At 45.1% G+C, this 19023-nt stretch overlaps 1 protein-coding gene across 2 annotated transcripts in view; it reads left to right on the top strand.

The window, feature by feature from the left end:
• The window catches only part of STK4 (serine/threonine kinase 4), a 119650-nt gene that overhangs the window by 33806 nt on the left and 66821 nt on the right, over positions 1-19023 (top strand). For both annotated transcript variants that reach the window (XM_038750229.1, XM_038750230.1), the window contains exons 7-9: positions 430-567; positions 2481-2609; positions 7749-7935. In XM_038750229.1, the coding sequence (XP_038606157.1) occupies positions 430-567; positions 2481-2609; positions 7749-7935 (454 nt within the window). The remainder of the gene's footprint in view (positions 1-429; positions 568-2480; positions 2610-7748; positions 7936-19023) is intronic.

Here is a 19023-nt window from a genome sequence, read left to right as displayed (position 1 = left end):
TGTGCAAAGCACTGTTCTAAGCGCTGGGGAGGTTACAAGGTGATCAGGTTGTCCCACGTGGAGCTTACAGTCTTAATCCCCATTTTCCAGATGAGGTAACTGAGGCCCAGAGAAGTGAAGTGACTTGCCCAAAGTCACGCAGCTGACAATTGCCGGAGCCGGGATTTGAACCCATGACCTCTGACTCCAAAGCCTGGGCTCTTTCCACTGAGCCCTGCTGCTTCTCTAACAGTGCTTGGCACATAGTAAGTGCTAAATAAGTACCATTATTATTATTATTATTATTAGGTGGGTTGTATTAATTGGTCCTGGGCTGCTGAATATTCCGAAACAGGCCTCAGAGAGGACTTCGGTCCACTGGAAGCTAGTGACGCTCAAAGCCGGTGGGTTCGTTCATTGATTATCTGCATCCCTCTTTTATTCCCACAGGCGATATTCATGATTCCCACAAACCCTCCTCCCACATTCCGGAAACCGGAGCTCTGGTCGGACAACTTCACCGATTTCGTGAGGCAGTGTCTGGTGAAGAGCCCGGACCAGAGAGCCACGGCCACTCAGCTCCTCCAGGTGGGAAATCCGAGAAGTTGGGAGCGGGAGGGGAAAATGTCAGCTGACCGAGGGGGAAATGCTCAGATTTCGAGTTCTCTCAGAAGACCTTTTATCTCTGCTAGAGGCAAAGGACGGCCAGGGGAGCGAGAAATTGTCCGGATTCTAAAATCCAGTCTGCTGTGAGACCCTGGGCCTCAGTTCCCTCCGATATGAAAGGGGGATTAAGATTGTGAGCCCCGTGTGGGACAGGGGACTGTGACCAACCCAATTTTCTGGTGTCCACCCCAGTGCATAAAATAGTGCCTGGCACAGAGTAAGCCCTTAATAAATGCTGTTTTATTATTATCATTTGTTATTATCACTAACAATAATAAAGTGGTGTTAAGTCACTTAACTTCTTGTCTCCCCCTTCTAGACTGTGAGCCCACTGTTGGGTAGGGATCGTCTCTATATGTTGCCAACTTGGACTTCCCCAGCGCTTAGAGCAGTGCTTTGCATGTAGTAAGTCCTTAACAAATGCTGTTTTATTATTATCATTTGTTATTATCACTAACAATAATAAAGTGGTGTTAACTTGAGTCACTTAACTTCTTGTCTCCCCCTTCTAGACTGTGAGCCCACCGTTGGGTAGGGACTGTCTCTATATGTTGCCAACTTGGACTTCCCCAGCATTTAGAGCAGTGCTTTGCACATAGTAAGTCCTTAACAAATTCTGTTGTTTTATTATCATTTGTTATTATCACTAACAATAATAAAGTGGTATTAACTTAAGTCACTTAACTTCTTGTCTCCCCCTTCTAGACTGTGAGCCCACTGTTGGGTAGGGACCGTCTCTATATGTTGCCAACTTGGACTTCCCCAGCGCTTAGAGCAGTGCTTTGCACGTAGTAAGTCCTTAACAAATGCTGTTTTTTTATTATTATTTGTTATCATCACTAACAATAATAAAGTGATGTTAACTTAAGTCACTTAACGTCTTGTCTCTCCCTTCTAGACTGTGAGCCCACTGTTGGGTAGGGACCGTCTCTATATGTTGCCAACTTGTACTTCCCCAGCAGAAGTACTTTCCTCATCTGTAAAATGGGGATTAAGACTGCGAGCCCCCCATGGGACAACCTGATCACCTTGTAATCTCCCCAGTGCTTAGAACAGTGCTTGGCACGTAGTAAGGGCTTAATAAATGCCATTATTATTATTATTATTATTGAGGGCAGGGATCTTGTCTACTGATTCTGTTGTAGTCAATCAATCAATCGCATTTATTGAGCGCTTACTGTGTGCAGAGCACTGTACTAAGCGTTTGGGAAGTACAAGTTAGCAAGTTGTACCCTTTCAACCGCTTAGTACAGTGTCCTGCCCACAGTAGGTACTCAATAGACACTCTTGATTGGTTGCAAGGCTGAATTGGAGCACCTCCAGGGTATTGTTTAAATGCTCTCCAGTATCATCTTCCATCTTCTGAAATTTTATTCCAATAATAATAATAATTGTGGTATTTGTTAAGCTCTTACTATATGCCAGGCACTGTACTAAGCGCTGGGGTGGATACCAGCAAAGCGGGTTGGTCACAGTCCCTGTCCAGTGTGGTGCTCCCAGTCTTAATCCCCATTTTACAGATGAGGCCCAGAGAAGTGACTTGTCCAAGATCACACAGCAGACAAGCGGCGGGATTAGAACGCATGACCTTCTGACACCCAGGCCACACTCTCTCCACTCTGCCATGTTGCTTCTCCAAATAAGTCTGCTACTGCTTAGCTCTTCTCTTTAATTTGGATGGGGTTTTTTTTTTTGGCAGAATATATATTTCACTGTGCCATACTCAGTGAAAATGTCAGCCACCTCACCAGACATATGGCTGAGGCCTGGGCGCCACGATGGAGAGCTGTTGGGGCATTCAGCTGTCGGGAATGATTTTCCTTTTTCCCTTCTAGCATCCGTTCGTCAAGGGAGCCAAAGGCGTGGCAATGTTGCGGGACTTGATTAACGAAGCCATGGATGTGAAACTGAAACGCCAGGAAGCCCAGCACCGTGAAGTGGACCAGGATGATGAGGAAAACTCAGTGAGTGATAGGCCATGCACCCGGCCACCAGCAGTCAATCAGTCGCGTTTACTGAGTGCTTTCTGTGTGCAGAGCATTCATTCATTCATTCAGTCGTATTTATTGAGCGCTTACTGTGTGCAGAGCACTGGACTACATCTTACCTCCTTCCCTTCTCCACAACACCTGTATATATGTATATATGTTTGTACATATTTATTACTCTATTTATTTATTTATTTATTTTACTTGTACATATCTATTCTATTTATTTTATTTTGTTAGTATGTTTGGTTTTGTTCTCTGTCTCCCTCTTTTAGACTGTGAGCCCACTGTTGGGTAGGGACTGTCTCTATATGTTGCCAATTTGTACTTCCCAAGCGCTTAGTACAGTGCTCTGCACACAGTAAGCGCTCAATAAATACGATTGATGATGATGATGATGATGATGACTCAGCGCTTGGGAAGTCCAAGTTGGCAATGTATAGGGACGGTCCCTACCCAACAGCGGGCTCCCAGTCGAGAAGGGGGAGACAGACAACCAAGCAAAGCATATTAACAAAATAAATAGAATAAATATGTACAAATAAAATAGAGTAATAAATCTGTACAAACATATATCCAGGTGCCGTGGGGAGGGGAAGGAGGTAAGGCCGGGGGGGGATGGGGAGGAGGGGGAGTGGAAGGAGGGGACTCAGTCTGGGAACTCATCCCACTCCCACGGCTTCAACTCCCACCTCTACGTGGATGATCCCCAACTCTCCATCTCCAGCCCTGATCTCTCTCCCTCTCTCCAGTCTCGCGTCTCCTCTTGCCTTCACGACAACTCTTCCTGGCTGTCCTCCCATCGCCTCAAGCTTAACATGTCCAAAACAGAGCTCCTTATCATCATCATCATCATCATCATCAGTCGTATTTATTGAGCGCTTACTGTGTGCAGAGCACTGTACTAAGCACTTGGGAAGTCCAAGTTGGCAACATATAGAGACAGTCCCTACCCAGCAGTGGGCTCACAGTCTTAAAGGGGGAGACAGAGAACAAAACCAGACATACTAACAAAATAAAATAAATAGAATAGATATGTACAAGTAAAATAAATATCTCATCTTCCGACTCCAACCCTGTCCTCCCCGTGACTTTCCCATCACTGTAGACAGCACCACCACCTTTCCTGCCTCACACTCAACTAAACGTTTGGGAGAGCCTTACTTGGAGAACCTCCAAGACTAAACCTTCCTTTCCTCTTCTCCCACTCCCTTCGGTGTCACCCTGATTCGCTCCCTTTATTCATTCCCCACTCCCAGCCCCACAACACTTATGTCCATGTCTGTCATTTATTTATTTCTGTTAATGTCTGTCTCCCCCGTTCTCTAGACTGCAGTCAATCAATCAATCAATCAATCGTATTTATTGAGCGCTTACTGTGTGCAGAGCACTGTATTGTGTGCAGAGCAATGACTGCAAGCTCATTATGGGCAGGGAATGTGTCTGTTTATTGTTCTATTGTACTCTCCCAAGTACTTAATAATAATAATAATGGCATTTATTAAGCGCTCACTATGTGCAAAGCACTGTTCTAAGCGCTGGGGAGGTTACAAGGTGATCAGGTTGGACGTGGTTCCCGTCCCACGTGGGACTCACAGTCAATCAATCAATCAATCGTATTTATTGAGCGCTTACTGTGTGCAGAACACTGTACTAAGTGCTTGGGAAGTACAAGTTGGCAGCATATAGAGTCAGTCCCTACCCAACAGTGGGCACAGTCCTAATTCCCATTTTGCAGGTGACATCACTGAGGCCCAGAGAAGCGAAGTGACTTACCCAAGGTCACACCGCAGCATGGCTTAGTGGAAAGAGCCCAGGCTTGGGAGTCAGAGGTGGTGGGTTCGAATCCTGACTCCACTCTTGTGTGCTGTGTGACTTTGGGCTAGTCACTTCTCTGTGCCTCAGTTACCTCATCTGTAAAATGGGGATTAAGTCTGTGAGCCCCACATGGGACAACCCGATTACCTTGTTTCTACCCCAGAAGTTAGAACAGTGCTTTGCACATAGTAAGTGCTTAACAAATACCATCATCATCATCATCCCCTTGCACTTTGGGTTCCAGAAAATATGTTCTCTTTAAGGGTAAGAGATCGGTGGTGTTCCTAAACGCCATTTAGAAAACTGTGAAAAGGAGCTGGGCCTAGTGGATAGAGCACAGGCCTAGGAGGAGCTGGGTTCTAATGCTGCCACTTGTCTGCTGTTTAACCTTGGGCAAGTCACTTCGCTCCTCTGGACCTCAGTGCACCTCATCTTGTAAAGAGAGATTAAGGCTGTGAGACTATGGCCGACCTGATTATACGTGGCTCAGTGGGAAGAGCCCGGGCTTTGGAGTCAGAGGTCATGGGTTCAAATCCCAGCTCCGCCAATTGTCAGCTGTGTGACTTTGGGCAAGTCACTTCACTTCTCTGTGCCTCGGTTACCTCATCTGTAAAGTGCGGATTAAGAGTGTGAGTCCCCCTGGGACAACCTGATCACCTTGTAACCTCCCCAGCGCTTAGAACAGTGCTTTGCACATAGTTAGCGCTTAATAAATGCCATCATCATTATTATTATTATTAGCTTGCATCCATTCCATCACTCAGTACAGTGCCTGACACATGGTAAGCGCCCAACAAATACCAAAAAAGAAGAAAAAGGGGGGAAAAATCCCTTATCCCAGCCTACATGTGCTGCCCTCTTGTGGTTGAAAGGGAGAACTTCCGCTCTTTAATGGGATTTGGATTAAGGGCCAGTGATAGTCATTCATTCATTTTTTTTCTTATATGATGGCATTTATTAAGCACTTACTATGTGCAAAGCACTGTTCTAAGCGCTGGGGAGGTTACAAGGTGATCAGGATGTCCCACGAGGGGCTCACAGTCTTAATCCCCATTTTACAGATGAGGTAACTGAGGCCCAGAGAAGTGAAGTGACTAGCCCAAAGTCCCACAGCTAAATGCTCATAAATACAAGTGCTCATAAGTACTCATAAATACGATTGAATGAATGAATGAATGAAAGTGGCGGAGCCTGGATTTGAACCCATGACCTCTGACTCCAAAGCCCATGCTCTGAGCACTTACTGTGTGCAAAGCACTGTACTTTGTTCATTACCCCCCCCCCCCCCCAAGCCCCCCAAAACGTATCTACATATCTGTAATTTATTTATATTAATATCTGTCTTAGTCTATTGTTATAGGTTTGGGAGTCAGAGGTCGTGGGTTCTAATCCCAGCTCTGCCACTGACCAGCTGTGTGACTTTGGGCAAGTCACTTCACTTCTCTGTGCCCCAGTTACCTCATCTGTAAAATGGGGAGTAAGACTGTGAGCCCCATGTGGGACAACCTGTTTACCTTGTATCTCCCCCAGCGTTTAGAAAAGAGCTCACCACATAGTAAGCGCTGTACAAATGCCATTGTTATTATTATTGGCATTGTTCAGTCGCATTTATTGAGCGGCCAGAGTGTGCAGGTCACTGTCCTAAGCGCTTGAGAAAGTACAATACAGCAATAAAGAGTGATAATCCCTGCCTACAGTGAGCTCACGGTCTAGCAGGGAGACAGACATCAATACAGATAAATAAATGATGGATATATGCATAAATCCCGTGGGGCTGGGAGAGGAGGGAAGAGTAAAGGGAGTCAGGGCGAAGCAGAAGGGAGTGGGAGATGAGGAAAAGTGGGGTTCAGTCCAGGAAGGCCTCTTGGAGGAGATGTGTCTTTAATTAGGCTTTGAAGGAGAGGGGAGAGTCATTGTCTGGCGGATTTGAATTGTCTCCCCCTTTCCCCCCATCTAGACTGTAAGCTCGTTGGGCAGCGAATGTGTCTATTAATGTATTTGTACTCTCCCAAGTGCTTAGTACAGCGCTCTGCCCACAGTAAGCTCTCAATAAATACAATTGGGTGATTGAATGTACTAAGCACTTACCAGGGACAATCTGATCAGCTTGTATCAACCTCAGCGCTTGGCACAAAGTAAGCGCTTAACAAATACCATTGTTGTCATTATTACTACTACTACTCTTTCAGAGTTGTCACCTGCCTCTTTAGACCTTGTCGTTTGGCTTCATCTCTGAAGACTTAAGGGCAGAGAGTTCAGACGATCCACGTTATTGAGCGCTTACTGTGTGGAGCGCACTTCAATTAAGCTTTGAAGGAGAGGGGAGAGTCATTGTCTGGCGGATTTGAATTGTCTCCCCCTTTCCCCCCATCTAGACTGTAAGCTCGTTGGGCAGGGAATGTGTCTGTTTATTAATGTATTTGTACTCTCCCAAGTGCTTAGTACAGCGCTCTGCCCACAGTAAGCTCTCAATAAATACAATTGGATGATTGAATGTACTAAGCCAGGGACAATCTGATCAGCTTGTATCAACCTCAGCGCTTGGCACAAATTAAGCACTTAACAAATACCATTGTTGTCATTATTACTACTACTACTCTTTCAGAGTTGTCACCTGCCCCTCTAGACCTTGTCGTTTGGCTTCATCTCTGAAGACTTAAGGGCAGAGAGTTCAAACGATCCATGTTATTGAGCGCTTACTGTGTGGAGCGCACCGTATGCGGAACAAAAGCTGAGAATCCGTGTTGGATGGGAATCTCCAGATGTCTCCTAAACCTTTGCCTCCCAGCAGGTTATGTCGTCTTAAGTCTTGAGAAAAGAGCCCCACTAGTAGGAAAACTGCTCTTCAGCTTAAGATAAGCTTGTGTACAACATCAATCGTATTTATTGAGCGCTTACTGTGTGCAGAGCACTGTACTAAGCGCTTGGGAAGTACAAGTTGGCAACATATAGAGATAGTCCCTACCCAATAGTGGGCTCACAGTGTAAAAGTAAACGTAAACAAGTGTACATGTTGTGTTGTCGGTCTCCCCCTTCTAGACTGTGAGCCCGCTGTTGGGTAGGGACCGTCTCGAGATGTCGCCAATTTGTACTTCCCAAGTGCTTAGTCCAGTGCTCTGCACACAGTAAGCGCTCAATAAATACAACTGAGTGAATGAATGAATTAATGAAATACTGAATACTGAATAATAAATACTGAAATAATGAATTAATGAATGAGTAAGACCATCATCAGCAGTATCGTGTCACTTGGTTGTAACCTCCTCTGTGTGTTTGGGGGACGGTCTTCTCGCCCAGGAAGAAGACGAGACGGATTCGGGCACGATGGTCCGGGCGGCCGGCGACGAGATGGGCACAGTCCGGGTGGCCAGCACGCTGGGCGACACCGTCCACACCATGATAGAGCACGGCGACACCCTGCCCTCCCAGCTGGGGACCATGGTGATCAACGCGGAGGACGAGGAGGAAGGGGGAACTATGAAAAGTAAGAACCCGACGGAGCGATAGTAGTAATTGCGGTACTTATTCAGCATTCGTTCCTTTAAGTGTATTTACTGAGCGCTCACTGTGTGCCGAGCGCTGTACTAAGCGCTTGGGAGAGGGCAGTAGAACAATAAACAGACACAATCCCTGCCCACAATGCGCTTACAGTCTAGAGGACGAGCTTACAGCTGAGAGGTGTTATCTACAGTGATAGGAAAGACAAGGGGAAGACAGAGTTTGGGTGGGAGGATTAAAAGTTCAGTTCAGTAATAATAATAATGGCATTTATTCAGCGCTTACTATGTGCAGAGCACTGTTCTAAGCACTGGTGGGGGATACAGGGTGATCAAGTTGTCCCATATGGGGCTCACAGTCTACATCCCCATTTTACAGATGAGGTAACTGAGGCACAGAGAAGTCAAGTGACTTGCCCAAGGTCACACAGCAGACGTGGCGGAGCCGGGATTCGAACTCGTGACCTCTGACTCCAAAGCCCAGGCTCTTTCCACAGAGCCACGCTGCTAACCTGTTGTTGGGTAGGGACCGTCTCTATATGTTGCCAACTTGTACTTCCCAAGCGCTTAGTACAGTGCTCTGCACACAGTAAGTGCTCAATAAATATGATTGAATGAATGAATAATAATTATGGCACTTGTTAGGTGCTCACTATGTGCCAAGCACTGTCCTAAGAGGTGAGTTAGGTAGAAATTAATCAGTTCGGACACAGTCCCTGTCACAAATGGGGGCTGACAGGTCTGCAATGTACCCCCCGTGACCCTCAAACTGATTTGAAAATATTTGATGCTGTTCGACCTAAGAGAAGGAGACATGGTACAGTGCTCTGCACACAGTAAGTGCTCAATAAATACGATTAAATGAATGAATGATCAGGGCTTGCTTTTTTTTAAGAAAAAAACAACAAAGAGAAGCAGCGTGGCCTAAGCAGCATGGCTCAGTGGAAGGAGCCTGGGCTTTGGAGTCAGAGGTCATGGCTTCAAATCCTGGCTCCGCCACTTGTTGGCTGTGTGACTTTGGGCAAGTCACTTCACTTCTCTGGGCCTCAGTTACCTCATCTGTCAAATGGGGATTAAGACTGTGAGCCCCCCGTGGGACAACCTGATCACCTTGTAACCACCCTAGTGCTTAGAACAGTGCTTTGCACATAGTAAGTGCTTAATAAATGCCATCATTATTATTATTATTATTTATTAGTTGATAAAGCCCGGTCCTGGGAGTTAGGAGGACCTGGGTTCTAATCCCGGCTGCACCACCTGTCTGCCGTGTGTCCTTGGGCAAATCACTTTGCTTCCCTGTGCCTCAGTTCCCTCATCTGTAAAATGGGGATGAAGACTGTGAGCCCCCCGTAGGACTGTGTCTAACCTGATCTCTTGGCTATAGCCCAGCACTTAGGGATTAAGACTATGAGCCCCACGTGGAACAACCTGATCACCTTGTAACCTCCCCAGCGCTTAGAACAGTGCTTTGCACATAGTAAGTGCTTAATAAATGCCATCATTATTATTGTTATTATTACTTAGAACAGTGCTTGATGCATAATAAGCTCATCGTTGGCAGAGAACGGGCCAACCAACTGTTTTTGTATTGTACTCCCCCGAACGTTTAGTCCAGTGCTCTGCGCACAGTAAGCACTCAGAAATTTCCACTAATGGATAATGCCAGTCCCGGTGATGCTGAAGTCCCCTCTGCAGTGACAGTGAATTCCCGAAACAGGGTCCGAGGAACTTAATGCCGTTCCCAACTGGGCTGTGGGAAATGGGAAACCGCCGCTTACTCCAAACCGCCTACTGCGGTAGCTTAAACGGCGTATGGAAAATCCAATCCATGGTTTGGAAAATGTTGGTTGGCCAGGTAAAGGTGTCCAGTGGATCTTTCACACGGTTGGGAATTCCCATTCCTGACCTCCTGAAGCAGCTGGAAGGGCCAACAGGGAGCTGCCTATGAGAATGTGAGCCCAAAGAACCCGGTTGAAATAAATTCAGAAAATGAACCTCCCTAAAGCCCTTCGGAAGCAGCACGGTTTTTGTTTTCCAAAGCACGTGACGTGCGTCTGGGCACGCACAAGGAGACAAGTCTTCGTTTCGTTTGGCTAGGCAACTGAATATCCCAGTCCCAAATCGCATAGAATTAGGATAGCCCAAGACGGGGAATGTGTCTGTTGTTGAATTCTGCTCTCCTAAGCACTTAGTACAGTACTTTGCCCACAGTAAGCAATCAATAAATATGAATGAATGGATGACTTTCACATCTACCTGTTTTTCCAGTAGGTCAGTCAGTTTATTACTACGTGCAGAGCACTGTACTAAGCGATTGGGAGAGTACATTACCCCAGAATTAGCGAACACGTCCCTTGCCCGTAACGAGTTTACTGTCTAGAGGTCTTAAAATTCTTTCCCAGCAGCCAACTCAGACTTATAGCTGTACATAATAATAATAATTGTGGTATTTAAGTGCTCACTATGTACCAGACACTGTTCTAAGCGCTGGGATGGATACAAGCAAATCAAGTTGGACACAGTCCCTGGCCCACGTGGGGCTCACAGTCTTAATTCCCATTTTATAGATAAAGTCACTGAGGCCCAGAGAAGGGAAGTGACTCATCCAAGGTGATGCAGCAGATACTTGGCGCACTTAGTACAGTACTTTGCACACAGTAAGCAATCAATAAATATGAATGAATGGATGACTTTCACAACTACCTGTTTTTCCAGTAGGTCAGTCAATTTATTACTATGTGCAGAGCACTGTACTAAGCGATTGGGAGAGTACATTACCCCAGAACTAGCAAACAGGTTCCCTTCCCATAACGTGTTTACTGTCTAGAGGTTTTTAAATTCTTTCCCAGCAGCCAACTCAGACTTACAGCTGTACATGATAATAATAATTGTGGTATTTAAGTGCTCACTATGTACCAGACACTGTTCTAAGCGCTGGGATGAATACAAGCAAATCAAGTTGGACACAGTCCCTGTCCCACATGGGGCTCACAGTCTTAATTCCCATTTTATAGATAAGGCACAGAGAAGGGAAGTGACTCATCTAAGGTGATGCAGCAGATACTTGGCGCACTTAGTACAGTACTTTGCACACAGTAAGCAATCAATAAATATGAATGAATGGATGACTTTCACATCTGCCTGTTTTTCCAGTAGGTCAGTCAATTTATTACTATGTGCAGAGCACTGTACTAAGCGATTGGGAGAGTACATTACCCCAGAATTAGCAAACAGGTTCCCTGCCCATAACGTGTTTACTGTCTAGAGGTCTTAAAATTCTTTCCCAGCAGCCAACTCAGACTTATAGCTGTACATAATAATAATAATTGTGGTATTTATGCGCTCACTATGTACCAGACACTGTTCCAAGCGCTGGGATGGATGCAAGCAAATCAAGTTGGACACAGTCCCTGTCCCACGTGGGGCTCACAGTCTTAATTCCCATTTTACAGATAAAGTCACTGAGGCCCAGAGAAGGTGAATTAGCAGATACGTGGCGCAGCCGGCAATACAACCCAGATCCCTCTGACTCCCACACTAGGCCACACTGTTTCTCATTTCTTACAAGTCTTGTGAGCCATAGTGGCATTTAAGGAAGAATGTATGGAGTAGATCTAGTCCGTTAAACCCTATAGATCTAGTCCAGTGCTTAGAACAGTGCTTGGCACATTGTAACAAAGCACTTAACACTTAACAATGATACAAAACATGTAGACAGGCGTCAAAATCGTCAGAACAAATAGAATTATCAATGAATAAATAAAGTAAATAAATAAATAGTAAGTAAATCAATAAAGTAAATAAACTCGAAGGGTTCCTTACTTAAGAATTGGGCACAGTGAGCAGTCTTTAACTGTGGCCAGCAGACGTTGCTCATTGATAGATGTGATTATAATAATAATGATGGCATTTATTAAGTGCTTACTATGTGCAAAGCACTGTTCTAAGCACTGGGGGGGATACAAGGTGATCAGGTTGTCCCATGTGGGTCTCACGTTCTTAATCCCCATTTTACAGATGAGGTAACTGAGGCTTAGAGAAGTTGTGATAGCATCTATCCCCCTTCTAGACTGTGAGCCCCCCTTCTAGACTCTGAGCCCACTGTTGAGTAGGGACCGTCTTTATATGCTGCCAACTTGTACTTCCCAAGCGCTTAGTACAGTGCTGTACACACAGTAAGCGCTCAATAAATACGATTGAATGAATGAATGAATACGATTGATTGATTTGACCACCAGGCCCGTGGCTCTTTCCACTAGGCTACACTGTTTCCTTAAGTTAATAGTACTAGCATCCTGGTTGGGCAGTGAAAATCACATGAAACAGCCACTATATCTCCATCAAAATGAACATTTTGACCAGATGGCATAATTAGGGGGCATCTCGAAGGTCGATTATGGAGCAGACATTGGTAACTTAAGACCGGGAGTTTCACAAAGAGCCAGAGCCTTACACAAGACGGTCATTGTTTCGGTCCTTTCCTCGAATCGACAGCACTGCCAGTTTTGTCGGAACGACTGTATTTCAACACTCTTTCCTTCTCAGACCAAGTTTTTTGAACTGCAAAAGACTGAAATTCTTGACTAGAGGCCCACTTTTTTCCTTTACCTGCAGTTGTTTGAAGAAGTACTGTGTGTTAAAACACTGGCACCCTTGTGCGTTGTTACGTTAAGGAATAAAGCGCTGGTAGTATTTGACCATTTTCTTCCTTGTAGGTCCCAAATTCCTTGAATTCACCACTGTCAGAAAGTGTTTTTTAGCTCCTTGATTCATTCAATCGTATTTATTGAGCATTTACTGTGTGCAGAGCACTGTACTAAGCGCTTGGGAAGTCCAAGTCGGCAACATATAGAGACGGTCCCTTACCCAACAGCGGGCTCACAGTCTAGAAGGGGGAGACAGACAACAAAACAAAACATGGAGACAGGTGTCAGAATCGTCAGAACAAATAGAATTAAAGCTATATTCATTCAATCGTATTTATTGAGCGCTTACTGTGTGCAGAGCACTGTACTAAGCTCTTGGGAAGTACGAGTTGGCAACATAGACGGTCCCTACCCAACAGCAGGCTCACAGTCTAGAAGGGGGAGACAGACAACAAAACAGAACATATTAGCAAAATAAAATAAATAGAATAAATATGTACAAATAAAGTAAATAGAGTAATAAATAGGCACAAACATATATACATATATACAGGTGCTGTGGGGAGGGGAAGGAGGTAAGGTGGGGGCATGGGGAGGGATGCGATCAATCAATTGCATTTATTGAGCACTTACTGTGTGCAGAGTCAGTCAAGTCAATGTACATCAAAAACAGAATAAATGGAATAGTAAATATGTACAAGTAAAATAGAGTAATAAATCTGTACAAATATATATAAGCCCTTCCCAGACTGAGCCCCCTCCTTCCTCTCCCCCTCCTCCCCCTCCCCATCTCCCCCGCCTTACCTCCTTCCCCTCCCCACAGCACCTGGATATATGTATACATGTTTGTACATATTTAATACTCTATTTTAATTGTACATGTTTATTCTATTTATTTTATTTGGTTTATATGTTTTGTTTTGTTGTCTGTCTCCCCCTTCTAGACTGTGAGCTCCCTGTTGGGTAGGGGGCCGTCTCTAGATGTTGCCAACTTGTACTTCCCAAGCGCTTAGTACAGTGCTGTGCACACAATAAATGCTCAATAAATACGATTGAATAAGTGCTGTGGGGAGGGGGAGAGGAAAAAAGGGGGCTCAGTGTGGGAAGGCCTCCTGGAGGAGGTGAGCTCTCAGTAGGGCTTTGAAGGGAGGAAGTGAATGAACTTGGCAGATGTGTGGAGGGAGGGCATTTCAGGCCTGGGGAAGGACGTGGGTCGGGGTTCGTACTGTATAAAGTCTAAACTGTATAAACTCCCAGTGCCCTCGTCCCCCTCTCCATCCCCCTCATCTTACCTCCTTCCCTTCCCCACAGCACCTGTATATATGTATATATGTTTGTACATATTTATTACTCTATTTATTTATATATTTTACTTGTACATATCTATTCTATTTATTTTATTTTGTTAGTATGTTTGGTTTTGTTCTCTGTCTCCCCCTTTTAGACCGTGAGCCCACTGTTGGGTAGGGACTGTCTCTAGATGTTGCCAACTTGTACTTCCCAAGCGCTTAGTACAGTGCTCTGCACACAGTAAGCACTCAATAAATTCGATTGATTGATTGATTGATTGCCTTCGAGGAGTAGAAGCAGCATGGCTTAATGGGTAGAGCCCGGGCTTTGGCGTCAGGAGGACCTGGGTTCTAATCCAGGCACCACCACTTGTCTGCTGTGCGACTTGGGGCAAGTCACGTCACTTCTCTGGGCCCCAGTTACCTCAGCTGCCAAATGGGGATGAAGACTGTGAACCCCATGTGGGACATGGACCGTCTCCAACCTGATTAGCTTGTATCTAGAGAAGCAGCATGGCTCAGTGGAAAGAGCCCGGGCTTGGGAGTCAGAGGTCATGGATTCTAATCCCGGCTCTACCACTTGTCTGCTGGGTGACCTTGGGCAAGTCACTTTCCTTTTCTATGCCTCAGTTACCTCATCTGTAAAATGGGGATGAAGACTGTGAACGCTGTGTGGGACAGGGACTGTGTCCGATCCAATTATCTTGTATGTACCCCAGCGCTTAATACAGTGCCTGACACGTAGTAAGCACTTAATACTATTATTATTATTATCATCTTCCCCAGCACTTAATACAGTGCCTGGCGCATAGTAAGTGCTCAACAAAACATATAAAAAAACTAGGCAATATTGATGGAAGAGAATAAATTGACAAATGCATGCACAGCATAAAGAAACATTGCAGTAGCAAGAACACAAATGAAAGCGTATTCATATTATGTACAATTAGAGACACTTTTCTAGCAACCTAATTACCACCAGTTCTCCTATAGCACAGGGCTCACGTTCTTGACAAACTCCACATTAAAGGAAACCCACCCTTTACAGTCACACTTTAGTAACTCAGCTTTTGTCTGCAAACACAATCACTTTGTCCAAAACCGCTTGGCGTTCTGTCCAAGCAGACAAGAATTCGTGAAACTACATCTCCTAATTTTGCTCAAAGTGAGGTAGCAAAAAGACCCGTTTTGGCAGAACTTGGCTGTACTTCATTTCTGCTAATTAGTCCTTATTTTTTCTCTTCAACTGTGACGTCATTGAGCAGGTGTTGGGTGCAGAACACCGAAGTAAGCCCTTGGGAGAGCATAATAGAATGAGAGGATGTGACCTCTTTCCTCAAGAAACTGGCAATCTGATGGGAGAGACAGGTGCACAATAATATACAGGTTGGAGGAAAAAGGGAATGGAAAGATGAATACGTGCATACTTAAGCTTGTGGGCAAGGAACGCGGCTACCGACTCTGTAATAATGTATGCCCCTGAGAGCTTAGTACACTGCTCTACACATGGGAAGCGCTCACTAAGTACCCCTGATTGATTGCGGTTTTAAAGGCCGAAGTGTCATAAAAGTGCCCAGGTGGCAGTTAGGAGGAAATGACCAGGGGAGAAGAAAAATGAATCGGGAAAGCCTCCCGGAGGAGGTGGCATTTCAGAAATCCTTAGAAGGTGGGAGAGAGCTATGGTCTGGAAGATTTGAAGGAGAAGGGGAGCCCCAGGAAGGAGAAAGGAGTCTGAACCGAGAGAGAGAGAGATGAGATGGAGGGGTGGGAACCAGATTTTGGAGTCATCCGCGTGGAGTTGGGAGTTGAAACCTTGGGATCCTCGTATCTCAATGTGGAAATGGTGGCAAAAGTGCTTTAATAATTCATAGGCAAAGAGGCGCTGTAGATTTTTGGTTTTTTATTAGTTGGTTCTGAGAATCCGAAAAACCTCACAATATAAAGTTTTCGAAACAGCTTGGGCTTGGGATCTACAAAGTGATGCTTTTGTGAAATATGAAACCTGTTACCGAAGAATGAACTGATTGTTGGATTTCTTGGCTACAACCTGCTTCTCCTCTCATTTTCCTCCCTTCAAGGTACAACTGGTTATTGGTAGGGAACTTTTATAATTATCTTAATTTCCCTACAGTGAATGATTTTCCAAGGAAGGGGGAAAAGCCACATTTTGGCACAGACACTTATATCACAGTTACGCAAAGAATGCTCTCTTGTCGAAGTAGATTCCAGTCCTAATTGAACATGCCGGTTTTCCAATTACGTCCAGATGTCGGGTGTTCTCTTATCTTTCGAAATTGTTAGCGTTCTTCGTCTTTTTGTGAGGAGCCAAAAAGCCCAGACTCTTGGTGCCTGAGAAGCCATTTAAAAAAAACCTGGCCAAACCACGCATTAGATGATGAATGCAGTAGATTCATTCACTCAGTCATATTTATTGAGCGCTTCCTCAATACAATCACGTTGGTCATTAGAGGGTCAAAATTGACCAATCAATCAATCGTATTTATTGAGCGCTGACTGTGTGCAGAGCACTGTACTAAGCACTTGGGAAGTACAAGTTGGCAACATCTAGAGACAGTCCCTACCCAACAGTGGGCTCACAGTCTAAAAGGGGGAGACAGAAAACAAAACCAAACATACTAACAAAATAAAATAAATAGAATAGATATGTACAAGTAAACTAAATAAATAAATAGAGTAATAAATATGTACAAACATATATACAGGTATATACATATATACAGAGGAGAGGTTTTCCAAAAGAGGGCAGTAGCTGAGCTGAAATGGAGAGGAGCAAAATCTTGCTAGGAACATTAGGTCCTCGGGCCCCAAGGGGAGAAGCAAATCAATTTTCATCGATTAGAGGCATAAATTTATCCAGTACAAGCAAGTTCTTCTGACCCACCTGATCCTGCTCAGCAAGGATGTGGGGATTCAGTTTTCATAAAAGGATTCAGAGGCAAATTCCCAGCTTCTCTTTGATGGGTGGGTCAGTTCTGTCTGGGAACTTTAATATCATCTGTAGCAGGCAGAAAGAGACAGAAGGAAAGCACTTTCTTGTGCTCTCCCAGCCCAGCCAGCATGCTTCTGTATATGGAGAGATAGTAATAATAATAATGGTGGTATTTGTTAAGCGCTTACTATGTGCTGAGCACTGTTCTAAGCGCTGAGATAATAGTAATGGCATTTATTAAGCGCTTACTATGTGCAAAGCACTGTTCTAAGTGCTGGAGAGGTTACAAGGTCATCAGGTTGTCCCACATGGGGCTCACATTTATTTTATTTGTACATATTTATTCTATTTTATTTTGTTAATATGTTTTGTTCTCTGTCTCCCCCTTAGACTGTGAGCCCACTGTTGGGTAGGGACCGTCTCTATATGTTGCCAACTTGGACTTCCCAAGCGCTTAGTACAGTGCTCTGCACACAGTAAGCGCTCAATAAATACGATCGAATGAATGAATGAATCCCCATTTTACAGATGAGGGAACTGAGGCCCAGAGAAGTGAAGTGACTTGCCCAAAGTCCCACAGCTGACAATTGGCGGAGCCGGGATTTGAACCCATGACCTCTGACTCCAAAGCCCGGGCTCTTTCCACTGAGCCGTTACGTCTGGGCACTTTAATATCATCTGTAGCAGGCAGAAAGAAGCAATTTCTTGTGCTCTCCCAGCCCAGCCAGCGTGCATCTGTATATAGAGCAATAATAATAATAATAATGATGGTATTTGTTAAGCGCTTACTATGTGCTGAGCACTGTTCTAAGCGCTGAGGTAGATACAAGGTAATCAGGTTGTCCCACATGGGGCTCACAGTCTTAATCCCCATTTTACAGTTGAGGGAACTGAGGCACAGAGAAGTTAAGTGACCTGCCCAAAGTCACACAGCTGGTAAGTGGCAGAGCCGGGATTAGAACCCATGACCTTTGACTCCCAAGCCCCTGCTCTTTCCACACAGCCACGCTGCGATGATCACTCGTTCTCACGTAGTTATTGCCTGAGATAACTGTGACCATTTGCTCATCTCCAGAGTGAAAGGTTTCTTTTTATTTTTTATGGTACTTGAGAAGCACTTACTGTGCTCCAGTTACTGTACTAAGCGCTAGGGTGGATACAAGTAAATCAGGTTGGACACAGTCCCTGTCCCACATGGAGTTCACAGCCTTAATCCCCATTCTACAGATGAGGGAACTGAGGCCCAGAGAATAATAATAATAATAATAATGGCATTTATTAAGCGCTTTCTATTTGCAAAGCACTGTTCTAAGTGCTGGGGAGGTTACAAGGTGATCAGGTTGTCCCCCAGGGGGTTCACAGTCTTCATCCCCATTTTACAGATGAGGTAACTGAGGCACAGAGAAGTGAAGTGACTTGCCCAAGGTCACACAGCTGGCAGTTGGCAGAGCCGGGATTTGAACCCATGACCTCTGACTCCAAAGCCCGGGCTCTTTCCACTGAACCATGCTGCTTCAATAAGTGAAGTGACTTGCCCAAGGTCTCCCCGCAGACAAGTGAAGCAGCGTGGCTCAGTGGAAAGAGCCCGGGCTTTGGAGTCGGAGGTCGTGGGTTCAAATCCCGGCTCTGCCAATTGTCAGCTGTGTGACTTCGGGCAAGTCACTTCACTTCTCTGGGCCTCAGTTACCTCATCTGGAAAATGGGGATTAAGACTGTGAGCCCCCCGTGGGACAACCTGATCACCTCGTAACCTCCCCAGCGCTTAGAACAGTGCTTTGTACATAGTAAGCGCTTAATAAATGCCATCATTATTATTAGAGAAGCAGCGTGGCTCAGTGGTAAGAGCCCGGGCTTGGGAGTCAGAAGTTATGGGTTCAAATCCCAGCTCCGCCAACTGTCAGCTGTGTGACTTTGGGCAACTCACTTAACTTCTCTGGGCGTCAGTTACCTCATCTGTAAAATGGGGATTAAGACTGTGAGCCCCACATGGGGCAACCTGATCACCTTGTAACCTCCGCAGTGCTTAGAACAGTGCTTTGCACATAGTAAATGCTTAATAAATGCCATCGTTATTATTATTAAAGTGAGAGGGAGAAAAACCCCTTAGCCGGGTGACGTCTGGAGGGAAACCAAGAGCAGAAGTCCGAAGTTTCTTCTGTGCCGATTGTAAATGCCTTCCCATATTTATCC

Source organism: Tachyglossus aculeatus, chromosome 8 (assembly GCF_015852505.1).
Source record: "Tachyglossus aculeatus isolate mTacAcu1 chromosome 8, mTacAcu1.pri, whole genome shotgun sequence".
NCBI classification, from domain to species: domain Eukaryota; kingdom Metazoa; phylum Chordata; class Mammalia; order Monotremata; family Tachyglossidae; genus Tachyglossus; species Tachyglossus aculeatus.
This window is presented reverse-complemented; position numbering and strand designations above follow the sequence as displayed.